General features: G+C 42.9%; 1 protein-coding gene across 6 annotated transcripts in view; it reads left to right on the top strand.

Moving 5' to 3' along the window:
- Window positions 1–12,910, top strand: part of HIVEP3 (HIVEP zinc finger 3) — a 273,492-nt gene that overhangs the window by 215,149 nt on the left and 45,433 nt on the right. For all 6 annotated transcript variants that reach the window (XM_062593871.1, XM_062593869.1, XM_062593872.1 and 3 more), the window contains one exon: window positions 1,589–1,734. In XM_062593871.1, coding sequence (XP_062449855.1) covers window positions 1,589–1,734 — 146 coding nt within the window. The remainder of the gene's footprint in view (window positions 1–1,588; window positions 1,735–12,910) is intronic.

Below are 12,910 nucleotides of genomic sequence, written 5' to 3'. Positions count from 1 at the left end.
TCCCAAACAAATCCTGGGCATGCTTAGGGAGGTAATACAGGCCAGCTCCCGCTGCTGCCACCCCGGCAAGGTGTAAGGATCTGATAGTGTGGATGTGGAATAATCTGCACAAGTCAGCTCCAAGGGTAGGGAAAAGTCCCAGGTGCGTTTAATGTGCTAGCACAGATGCACCAGCAGAAGTGCTCTGAGCTGAGCTCTTGACTTTACTGGCCTCAGTGCCACAAAGCTACTTTTCAGTGAGTCCATCCCTCCTTTTGCTGCAAATCTGATGGCAGTTTCAGCACTGTACTGTTGTGGAGGCTGGGTTACATCCCACTGAATTTCAAGTCTCAGTTTGAGCTAGTCACCCTTGTCTTCCTTTATAGCCATGGGAGACAAAGAGGCACCTCTGTGGGTGATTCATCCCACAAGTGTCTAAGGTAGGGCAGATGAATCACCCTTGAGAGCTGCCACTCTCTTTCCAGTGACTGTAGAGAGTCAACGGTGACTAGCTCTGATTTAGACTTCTATCAATTAGATGGCTACAGTCAGGCTGAAACCCCCCTCATAACCCCGTTCTCACAATGGCCCTCAGTCTTCTTCCACAAATTGTATGTGAAATGTGGATATGTGATTCATCTGAACTTCAAAGGCACATGTGTCTTGTTTGCTCCTGCACGTATGTAAAAAGTAACCCAGGTGAAAGGCGATTTACTTTCCTCTTTCAAAGCTTGGGAGATTCCTGTTATTTGCACTGTTAGGTTGTAGCAGGACAGTGTCCCACGATTTCATTCTAGGTGTGCGGAACTCCCCTTGCACCACACAAATATAGAGAGGCAGCTGTAATGTTTAGGTCCATATGCTGTAAAAATAACGTTAGACATGCTAAATGGCATGTCAGTGCATGATTGAAGCCTGGGTCTAAACGAAGGGCAGCAGGCTTAGCAGAGGGAAAAGCAAATTTCATCTTTGGAACATCTGAGGAGATGGAGAACTATTTTCTCCAATTGGCTTTGTGGTTTTCTACGTGCTGCACCTGCGGCAGCATAGTTTTGGTGAAAGGAGATCACCTGGGAGCTTGGACTCTCGAGTGATTTATATCAAGTTTAAATGGCTGAAATCAAAATTTGTGTGTGTCTGGAGGGGAAATCCACAATTTAAAGTTAAGTATATGAATTCTAGAGATGTCTCTTCTCCAGAATTTTGTAGATGCAAAGACAGAGCAGGGAATTTGGGAACAGAGACCCTTGTCTCTGCTGCATGATCAGAGTGACCCCAGCCAAGATATTTCTCTCTATGCCTCAGTTTTCCAGTTGGCAAGAGATGGATAATATTAAGCAACGGTACTGCAGGAGATGTTTTAAACACATTTCCTACGTGTAAGCAGTGACTCTAAATATGACGTAACCAACAGGGCTCAAAATCCTGAAATGAAATCCCTGTTTATTCAGACAGTGTCCTAATTACTGTGCTCAGAGTCTGTTATCAGGAGCAGCAAGTGTGGTAGATCACTGGCTCTTTCTGAGGCTGCCTACAGTGTTTGGTGTGTGACTTTTGTAGAGTGATTTTGTATGTAATCGATGATTGTTTTGCTCTTTTGGGGAGGTAGGTTCATTTGCCTTCGCTCCTTTCTAATGAAGGTCGAAAAGATATAACTAGAGCTGAGAAGGAAGAGGATAAAAGAGGAAAATCAGAAGAAGAGGCTCTTGTAACCAAAAGAGGGGAGCCAGTCAGGATCAAGATCTTTGAAGGAGGGTAAGTGTCTTGTTTTATTTCTCTTTTTGTATCGCAACCAATTGTATGGGAGTTACTGGTAACAATGGTGGCAAGTCAGGGAAGGTGTCGTGTGGAGGTAAGCAGGAAAAGGCCAGATATAGTTGGATTTCAGCTTACTTTCTGCCTCCACCTTAAATAAATCTGACCCTCAAGATCAGTATATGCTTCAGAACTTCATTCAGTTTCTTTTCTGAGGTGTCTTCAAGCTAGCAAACACCTCGATACCTTCTCTCAGCAAGTGGTTGAGGGAAGACAACTGAAGAGCAAAAATACTTCCTGCAGTTGTCTCTGATGCAACAGGAGTGTACTCCACATCTTCTAAATCTTTCCAGAGCCTTCTCCTGAAAATTAAGTTCCTAATGTTTGTTACCATTATGATGGAGGAATTGGGAAGATCTTTTCTGATACTGGGGCTTTAGGTGGGGGAGAAAGAATGGCGTATGTTTGTATGATTTTAATCTCACCTAACCAAAGTGAGTCAAACCAGAATGGATGCAAGATATAAATTTGCGGTGTATCGTAGCCTAAGGTCCAGGTAATTTGGCGTGCTCCTCTGTAATTCAACACTGGTCTAATATTACTGTTTTATCTTTTCAGAAATTAAGAATCAGTTAAAAAGCAGTATGCTTATGGGGTACAATTAAAGTGTATACTTCAAGATCATCCTTCCCATGTATTGCAGAGGGGTATAAAGAGACTTGAGGGATTCCTAGCAGGATTCCTCAGTTCTGCTCCTTGTCATGGGGTAGTCTTGGTTTTTGTGCCTTAGAAAAAGTTTTTAATTAGTCGGAGGTTGTGGTTTTCTCCCTGCTGTTACCTGTTGAAGATTGCTTTTATTTTAAAATATTTCATTAACAGACGATCAAACTATCTAACCAAAAAAGTAAAATAGTGCTTTATGAATGGAAACCTGCTTGCTTGCTCACCTCTCATCTGGATGTATACACCCATGCATGCAGCTCAGACTTAGATACATGTCGGCAGGGAGTGGTAAATGCGAAGAGAAGAAAGCTAGACCAATAAAGGAAGAACCTTTCCCATCACATTCTTATCAGTGGTAACCTGTAATGGTTAGGACCAAAAGTGATTTAGGGAGTGAGCTAGGGCATGGCAAGACGGCAGCAAACTGAGAAGTATGATGGGTTAGGTAGATTGTCATCGCCCTCCTGTAGCAGCTAAGGCCCATGTGACTAACTGAGCATTGGATTTTATTGCCTTAAAATCTCTCAAGAAGCCTCTGTTTTCCTCGCTTGGGTTCTCCCACAACTGTGAATGTTTCAGAGAAACTCTTGGACTCCTTCCTAGATGTGATTGAACAGGCTCACAATTAACGTGAATGAAAATCACCCTGCCCCTCGCCGAGCCGCTCTGCCAAGGTTTTTTTGGAGAGGGATGCGGAGGTGCTCGGTACAGATTGTTGCCTGACTGCACTCCACTGTGGCTTGGTTCTGAAGAGCCATGTCTCTGCGCCCTTGCACTTACAGGGGGAGGCTGTCTGCAGTCTCCAAGCTGAGCAAAACAGATTCAGAACCACATTCTCTAAAAAGCAGACACAAAATAAAGCAACTTTTCCAATATGTTATGTGTAACCCAGAATTAAGGAACATATTAGTCATCCTGAACGTATGCTATGTTTTATTTTAAAGTTCCTGTAGCACTGAGTTAAGACAGCCATCCTTCTGGATGTGAGACAGAATATAGTAGCTGTTTATTGCCAAGCATAGACTCTAATGTAACACACTAGATCATAAACCAAAATTGTGTATCTAAGTTACATGGTGTACACACTGCTAAGAGGTCAGGCAGGGCGAGATGCTCTCCAGAGGTGCTCTGTGGTTAGTTAGTTGCCTGGGTTTTAGTACCTAATGCCCATGAAGTTCCTGGCGCTGAATCGTTTAGCCTCAGCAGTCTGTGTCTTCAAAGATATCTTCTTGCAATGAAAGGGCAAGCCTGCAGATGAATCCATAGGGTGCATAGTGCTTTACACCAGATACTATATGGATCAGACCCCTTTCTTGTCTGTCTCCTGAAAATATTTTACAGAAATGTACACCCATTCTCAAGATGCTGTTTCACTGTTGTTGGGGTTTTCTTTTTTTTTCTTCCCATTAAGATGCTCTCCTTGTCTCATTCCTTCCTATATTCATTGTTTTCATACAGTCTACTGCTGGCTAGACCCATCCTTCCAGTGGGATCCAGTTGCTTTCAGATCTTTTGGAGCCATCTCATGTTTTGATGCTTCAGCCAAGGAGAGAGATTATAAAGAAATTCATGGTGCTTCTGCAAAAGCTGAACTTACTGCATCTCTTTTAGCTCCATCTTCCTCTCAGATTTTATTTCTTTAGAGCCCTTCTCTTTCTCACTGTCACTTTCAGTGTTTGATTTTCCCTCTATACAGCTGCATCTTCTGGCTTCCTTGATTCCTTTCCTGCCCTTTTTTTCATGACCATGTTGCTTATAGCACTCCCAGAGCAGCTCAGGGTATTTTCCCTGCTACTGTCTAGCCTACCAGCTAGAATCATATTACTTGGCTTTCAAGGAAGACTAGAAAAGACAGATGTCATGCTTTCATCATACCCACTATCCATTTGTAAGAAACAAGATGATGAACCTGCCAGAGGCTCTAGAAACTGTACTGGACAACTTGGCTTCCCTTGCAGTGTCACTGATTTCAAAATGTTTCCTCCTCAGCTCTGAAATTGGATGGCTGTTTTGTTTGTGTTTATCGACAAGCAAGTGCTTTGAAAACAGGAGATTGCAGAGTTTGTGAGCCAGGGTGTAAAGCTGGAATTCAGTTCCCACTTTCTGTTGGTCTTCTGTAGTGCCCTTTACTCCTTTTGAAGGCTATATTCATAACTTCAGGGTTTGGGATCTAAGCTCAGTAATGCTATGCGTGGGGTATGCTTGGGCTTAGTTTCTTTCCCTCATCACCTCTTCCAAGAAGGATGTCAGCTGGGCACCTTGGTGCCTTCTTGGGATGGGGAATAGTTACCTCTGAGACTGTCAAGGAGAGCTGTGGGCTGGAGGTGTTCAGCTCCTGTAGAATTGCCTAGTGATTTCAGCTCCCACTTTCCATGGCTTCCTATGAAGAAACTGTCATATTTCAGATTTCATGTGGACTGCAGGAGGAACTTTTGTGGTTCTGCCTTGGCTTCTCCACGGTTGAATATATACTTGATTCCCAGTTTTCTGCTGGCGTCTTGCTGAAGAACAAATTCTACTTAGAGAGATTATTTCACATGTAATTTTAGCACTGTTTTTCTACACATAGTCATGAAATCTTGTAAGACTGGATATACTTCTACTTAGTCAGTGTTTGTCCTGCATGTACAAGCATACCCCATGCACTTGGCTGTAGAGGAAATGGGAGTTGCTTAGCATCCCACGGACAGACTGAAAGCTGCACTGTCTCTTTAGGATGTGCCTGGGGGAATCAGGCACATTAAGCAGCCAGGTTAGAGTTTGTACTTCTTAAGGACCTAAAAAAAAAAAAATCCACTGGCCTTTTCCTGAGGGATATTGTGGTGATTTTGAACAGTGAAAATGATCTTGAAAGGTCAAACTAGCCAGCACTTCTTCAGGAGAAGTGCTGTGATGCCTCAATGGCTCTGTGTCACCTTTGTCGATATGCTCTGGTACTTTGGAGGCACTGGGCCCATTCTGAAATCTTACATCATGAAACCATAGAATGGTATTGACCTGATTTGAAAGTGAGGTCTGTGATGGTATCATGGTCTTGTCAGGGAAATGTTGCCTGTTTACTGTGCATTAGCGTTTCCATGATGAAATCTGATATTAGTACAGATATTTATAGTCAATATATGTTCTTCTGTTTCATGGTCAAACTCTCAGTGCTTTTATGGGGCTTATCACTCGGCTAATTGCAGTAGTTCATTGCAACTTGTAGGGAAAGCAGTATCAAGATGTGACAGGTTAAAGACCACTAGCATTAACTGACATCTTTCTGCAGCAGTGTCACATAAAATGAATGCTTAGTAGGAGGGAAGGCAGAGCTGCTCTCAGTGGAAAACTGTTCCACTTTTTTTCCCTCTTCAGGGAAAACCTAACAGCTGCAACCTTATGGTTGCAGACCCAAATCTCCTTCCATTCATACTTTTAGAAGTATCTCCTCTTCATGTCATCACACTATCCACACATTGGGGTGAGCAAGAAGAACTCTCCTTGCTCTAGTGTGGTGTATCTTTTGTCATTAAGATGTTCATAGCACTCTTGTGGACAAGGCTCTTCTAGGCACGAATTTGGCCTGACTCAGTCAAAGATCAAGGTCCTTCAGTTATTGTCCTCACCAATAAGAAACAGATGGTTGCAGGTTCTCTAGCCACAGGGTCTTCTAAGCCAGGGTCATGAATCCCCACATTAAATCACTGCTCCCTTGAGCAGGGCAGTTCCACTGACTGAGGTTCCTAGCTTGCAGTCCTTTCTGTCTAGTACAGTACAAGTAACTGGGGATTGCATACAATTTGACTTTTATGTTCCCTAGAAAACCCCAAGGTTGGAGGGAGAGAGGCTGCTGTGTAGCACTGTCCTCTGCCTCCATGCTCTAGAGCTGCTTATGGGATTACCCACAAGGCAGGAAGACAGAGTCATACATCTGCCTCACTTAACCTCACACTGAAGGAAAATAGAGAAGCCTTGGACCTGTTCTGTCAGACTCTAACGTGACTGCTAATTAGCAGTCATGCTAAATTAGCAATTTAGGGACCCATTAACTCTATCCAAGTGTTCCTCCCCAACTCTTCTCCCAGTTCCTGTTGTGAACTCACTGGGATCTGTGGTCAGCATCTGGGTGATCTCACTCCATTTCTATGACCGGCCACAGAAACTGTAGCTCCCACCGCTAGCTGACACACACCTAATGGAAAACCCCTGGCACAACAATGTGAGAGTTTTATTACCCTAGAGAAAGCCTCTCTGTTAAATAAGCAAAGTTTCTCAGCATGCAACTCCAAAGCGCTGTACTTTAGCCTGCTTCATTCAGGGGATTTCCTTTGCTGCTTAGAGGAGTTCTAAGAATTCACCATGTTTATTTTGAAAGCAGTAATTTATCTCAAAGACACTAGCTTGAATACACATCGGCGATAAAGCAAGAATCTGAGCGACTGTTGTCTGTGACATACCCGACTGCCCAACTGTGAGCATGCTGCTGGTGCTCATTCATTTGCTTGTAAGTCTTAGAAGCAATCTCACTTCACAGCCTTGGGACAGTGCCTCCGATGGGTACACATCTCTGTGAAGTAAGGCCGATGTTAAATGGTAATATTCTATGTAGCCAATATTTATGTATTCTGTGTATATTTGTATTTATATATATACTTCATATATATTTTCTGTATATTTTGTATAGCTAGACTGATCGCTCCCCATTAATTTGAGGATCTTGTGGGCTTTGGTTGCTGGATTTTCCCCGTCTTCAGATGTGTTGAGAGCATCACTGTGCTCCATTTAGGCAGCACTGCGTCTGCACAGCACTTCCAAAAATCTGGTCCTACATCTGTCAAGCTGCTACGCAAAACATGATTTTAAAATCCCGAACATCAGCTTGTGCACAGATATTTATCCTACTTCTGTGAAAGTTTCTGATATGTGGATTTGTTTGTTTTTCAGAGACTTTACCAAAAAAAAGGTTTGGAGAGGCGAGCTTTCATGTCACTGGCTTTGAGACTAGAAGGGACCACTGTTGCCTAGACAGATTTACCAATGCCCAACCAATTTGTATTGGGAGGGGGTGAGAAAAGGGGAGAGAAAAGCGTGTCCCAGCATTGTTAATGCTCACATGAAAAAGGTGGTGTCAGGTAAAATGCTAGCAGCGTTTTGGGCATCCTCACAGAAGTAGCTGACCTCCATTTCCCTGTGAGAAGTTGGCTTTCTGTGAGTCTGCGTCCACGGGGTTTGGGTATAGCCCAAAGTGTCACGATGGTAACACTCCCCGGCATCCGGCCTCGTGGGAAATGGGGGCTGCGTCCGACAGCACGCGCTGTAGAGGAGGAGGGATAAGCCTTATATCTTGTGCCCACTAGAAGAACATAAGGTCTCTGTTAAACACCATGCGTTTACACTCTCTTTTCTTTCATAGCACAAGTAGAGCACGTTTTTCCACTTAAAAAAAAAACAGCGGCCCAAAGAAGACGAGACACAGAGTGGCAATTTTAAGGACAGATTTGTGAATTATGCCAATGCTGATGAGTTGAAAGGAGAGACCGTTTGAAGAGACAGGTGTGCAGGCAGTGGGAAAGGTTGTTTGAAAGATTATGTTCAGGAATAGTAGCACAGAAAAGTAGCAACTAAAGTATTTTCAAAATGAAAAAATTGTATGCCTTTTGCTTTGAAAGTCCTTGCTTTTTTATTCTAAAATATCTTTAAAAGCTAAAATGGAAAGAGTGATTGAAGAAAAGGTTCCATCTGACCTGAAACAAGTGTTTTTATTCCGTAAGATGTCTTCATGAAAATTTGGATTTTTTCCCTTTTTAATTTTGGATTTACTTTAAAAAAACAACATTTTTTTCCCTGATAACTCTAGGAGTTGCCAAGAAAGTGAAAAATCAGTTGTTTGTAGAAGTCTGTTCAGGAAATCTTTTCTTGGATGAGGAGCAGCAAGGTAGATGGCAGGAAACAGAGTGAAAGAGGAGGAAAGTGAGAAGTTTGGACGAGCAGCTAAAGGAGGTGCAGAGAGAAACAAGGCAAAGATGTAAGTTGTTTGACTCAAAGTCTGGACATCGCGGCGTAGCTGTCTGCTCGATGCAAGTAGCTGACTAGATGTGTTAGATAAGAATTGGTGCGTCTGGGAGAGCTAACAGATTTCCTTTCGGAGTGAAAGTGTGGGATGGCTCTGTAACAGCGCCAATTACTGAACCTGCCACTCAGCAGATGGTGCCGCGTGCCAAGAGCTCTTGTATAAGTAACCTTGTATAATATAGAAGTAACCTGAGGTTATTAACTTTAAAGCAGATTATTAATTTCTGTCGAGAGTAGCTTCTGGTTGTATAACCAACACTGAAGCTTCATGCAAGATGCAAATGTTACAACTTTCTGCCAGAGCTCAGAGCTTGAACTCTGGATTTTCATGACAGTCCTGCATATATTTTGGTCGGCTGAAGATGGACTCGCTCTCGGTCACCTCCCTCGCCCTGATACAGCTGAATGAAAAATTTTGGGGAGCGCATGGACCCCTGTGCTGTTCTTGCGTCTGGTGCAATGATGACAGGCTTTCCCGGCACCACCTCCACCTTGGCTCTGAACGTAGCATGTCCCGATGTGCCTACAGCTCGGAGCGCCGAAGACAGCTTGCCTTTAATACCAGCTGTGTTTTTGCTGAGCAGTTCCTGAACGTACTGTTCCCTGGCCTCCTAAACGTATTCTAGAGACAGAGAATGGCAGTGGTTAAAGCAGATTTCTGTGACTTGGGAATCATGGATTGTATACCCAACCTCTACCCGTGACTCACTGCGATCTTGGATAAATCATTCTTCTTTCTGTGCTTCAGTTTCCTTGTTTGTGAAGCTCACCTGCTGCAAAGCTTGTTTCTATTATGTCTTTAAAATGTCTTAATATACTTGCTAATTTTTTTTACCCCGTTTCCTGCCCTGAATATCTCATCACTTCACTTGATAAATTGGATTCATTCTGTGGTTTAGTCCTATTTTCCCAGGAAATTAGACAACACAGAAGGACTTAGCCTAGATTGTTGTCTCTTTTTTTTTTATTATTTTTTTTTCCTAAATTATTTGTGTCTGTACAGCCAGCTCACTTTCTTGACACATCCTTCTGGCAGGCACTCATAATGCAGCTTGCTGTTAATTTTCTCTAGCCAATTATTAAAAAATGTTTTCTCCAGTTTTCTATCTGACCTTCTGTGGGATGCTCAGCTTTCTCCAGGGATTTCTCTCATCTTGGGTAAAGATCACTAGAAGCATCCTTGCAGGCCTGCAGGTAGGGCTCCCCAGTGTGATGCAGTTACAGTGGGGCAGAGGCTGAATGCGCCCCATATCTGGAAGAAGACAGTGCTCTTCCTAAAGAGACCATTCCCTAAAGGGTTTTGCTAGTCATTCAGTTCTTCATGACATTTTGTCTTCTCTGTTACATAAAGATGCAGCCTTCCTTGCGTAGGTGCCTGGGGTACCTGAAAAGGGCAAGCCTGCCTTTCTGACATTGTGCTGTGCCTTAGTGGGGAATGACAAGTGCTGCAGCTTCCAGAGCTGTCACTCTCTCATTGCAGCATTTAAATGAATTAAAAGTCTACTAAGAAAACAATTGCGTAAGTTCTAGCAATTACATGGCTTATAGCACCTTGTGCATCGAAGGCTCAGTCTGGCTAGATGAGGACGAGCAGTCCTTACTCTTGTCAGGTTCAGAGAGACTGACAAACAGATGGGTTCCTAGGCTGGGACATAGCACAATTTTCCTTCCTTCCTTTTTCAGTGGGAAGATCAGCTGAGCTTACTTCAAACAAAAAGGCAGAGAAAAAGCACTGTCCCATTTGGGGCTTCGCTTCCCTGTCCTGCTTGTGTAACCTTGGAGAGTCACCTCGCTTCTGTTTCTCGGTTCTTTCCTTTGCAAAATGGGGACAAAGGCAAGGATGGAAATACTGGGTGTTTCTTTGTTAGACTTGACATCTCTCCATGGGGCTGGTTAGAGCGTTGCATGTGCCTGAAATGTTGCCTCTTTCTTAGACCTATGTGTAATTTCACCTCATTTCTAAGCCTGAGATTTGCTTGTGGAATGCTGAACACACTGCTAGAGTTGCTCTCCGTAGTGAGGGCACAAAGTGCACGGCATCTGAGAAAGGAAGAAGCTAAACAAAGGGAAAAAGACTCTGTGGTCCCAGGTGGGGAGAGTGTGAGGTTGTTACTAGTGTATTTTTTATTGAAGAGCTACTGAGCAAAATGGATAAACAGCATTAAGTACAGAGGGTGCCAGAATTTTTTGAAGTCTAGGGCTATTGACAGAGCAGCACGATGCGTGGGAGACCACGGAAATCATGACATCCAAGAGCAGAGAAAGGGACACACAAAGGCATTTCCCAGTGCCTTGATCAAACAGGTAAAGGAAAGCCTGTGGAAAGGAAGAGTGTGATTTGATCAGACTTAAGACTTTGGTTTTGGCAGCCAAACTGGAATGAGGTAGAAATTGGTGAGAAGGCAAAGACTGCAATTCTCCAGGCAGGATAGGGTCAGGCAGAGAGATCTGAGCTCCCACGACAAAGAGGGAGGGTGAGATACGTGTGTGGGATGAAGGGAAGAATGGTAAAAGTTGATGCCAGCAAAGAACTGAGGAGAGAGAAAGGGGTTCAAAGATGGTCTTAGGACAGGGAAAATAATGTAAGAATGGACAGGAGGAGGAATTTCTTCACAGTGCGAGTGACCGAGCACTGGCTCAGGTTGCCCAGAGAAGTTGTGGAGTCTTCTTCTCTGGAGATATTCAAGGCCCACCTGGATGCAACCCTGTTTGACATGCGCTAGGTGACCCTGCTTGAGCCGGGGGGGGTTGGACTAGATGATCTCCAGAGGTCTCTTCCAACCTTACCCATTCTGTGACACGTGCAGGTACTGAATTAACAGGACTCGTGTGTGTGTGTTTCCAAGGTTGCATATGCTTTCAGTTTCATAAGAAAAAGCATTTTTTTTTGCATTTCAGCAAAAGACAAGATGAACACTATTTTATCAGAGCTTTGAAAAAATGGTAATGTAAAAGAATCTATGTGAAATACTGAAGTAATTCTGTGATCACCTAGGCTGTCCTTCTACATCTCAGATTCACAGGCATGATGCGTAATGTCTTATTCTGAGCTGCTGTTTAATATGGGCCAAATGTCTGGAATAATAAGGTCTACACTTCAGCAGACTACTTACAGGCTTGTGGCAAACCAAGATTATAGGGCTTTCACTTTATTGATTCAGTGACACGATCTCTACAATTAATTCAGTGGAAAATTTGAGAAGGCAAACGTTTTTACCAGGTTTACTTAGGATTAGCCAGCTCTTAACATCTGCACATCGAGGCAGTCTGTCCTATACAGAAATGTAATTTATAGGCACCCTTTAATAGATTCCAAGTACTGTGCAATCAATTAGAAACCTGATGTCCAAATAGACAGACCCAGACCTAGCTGCCTATTACTCAATCCATATTCCACTAGGTAAATGGCAGGAAGATGACTGAGAATATAATTCTGAACTGGCTTTTTGGGACTTCCTTTTTCTTCTCTTTGTAATGATAAAAACATTATTTTTGAGACCAATCTCTTCTCAAGGCAGATGTTAATCTGATCCCTGTTCTTTTATTTATTTTTTAATCTTATAAAATATAATAGTTGATTTTTTTTTCAATTCATTTTTATATTGAATACTATGAGAGAAATCCAGTGAAGACTGATGGGATGTGAAGTTGTAGGGAACACTCAGCATATTGGAAATAGTAGAGATCTGAGAGTAAAATGTGCCTAAATCCTATTTTCAAAAAATATCACATATGCATTTTGGAGCATGAATTCCGTGAAAGTCACTGACTTTCACCTAGAGATGGACCATATGCCTGAGACTGGGAATTAAGAACCCACCGAAGACTTGGATTCCAAAGGATTTTTGGAAATTGTTACTTTTTTACTTAATGTCAAAGGTGTACTCGTACCTTACTAGTTGTACTGATGGTTAAACGGCCTGTAAGTAGCGAATAAAGCCTCTTGACCTCCTGAAGCGGTAGGAATTGTGAGGGCCAGACCCTATATTTAAAAAATGTCTTTCCATTCTTCCCTATTTGGTACTGGAAGGTGAGCAACTTGGCCCATGTACTTTGTCGTGATACAGCCCGTGATGTAACTGCATCTTTAATGGCTACAAATATCATGACAAAGGGCTTAAATTGGCGGTGAACTGGGAGTCAGCAGAGAAACTGAAGACAATGTCCTGGTGCTCTTGCAAGTGAGGAGCTAGACTGACACAGAAGCTGCAGAGGGGCAGAAGGAAGACAGAGATGAATGCTACTTGTTTTGTTTGTTCCCAGTTTTATATATACATATATATATATGTATATATACATACCTACACGTATATTCCTCTAACAAATGAGTCAGGTGGAACACCTTGGAAGGAAGATGGGTTCATTCCTTCTCTTGAGAAGCCACTGGGCTTGCTTGAGGCAG

Source organism: Rhea pennata, chromosome 23, assembly GCF_028389875.1.
Source record: "Rhea pennata isolate bPtePen1 chromosome 23, bPtePen1.pri, whole genome shotgun sequence".
Taxonomy (NCBI): Eukaryota; Metazoa; Chordata; class Aves; order Rheiformes; family Rheidae; genus Rhea; species Rhea pennata.
The sequence above is the reverse complement of the archived record's forward strand: the minus strand, read 5'-3'. Positions and strand labels throughout refer to the sequence as shown.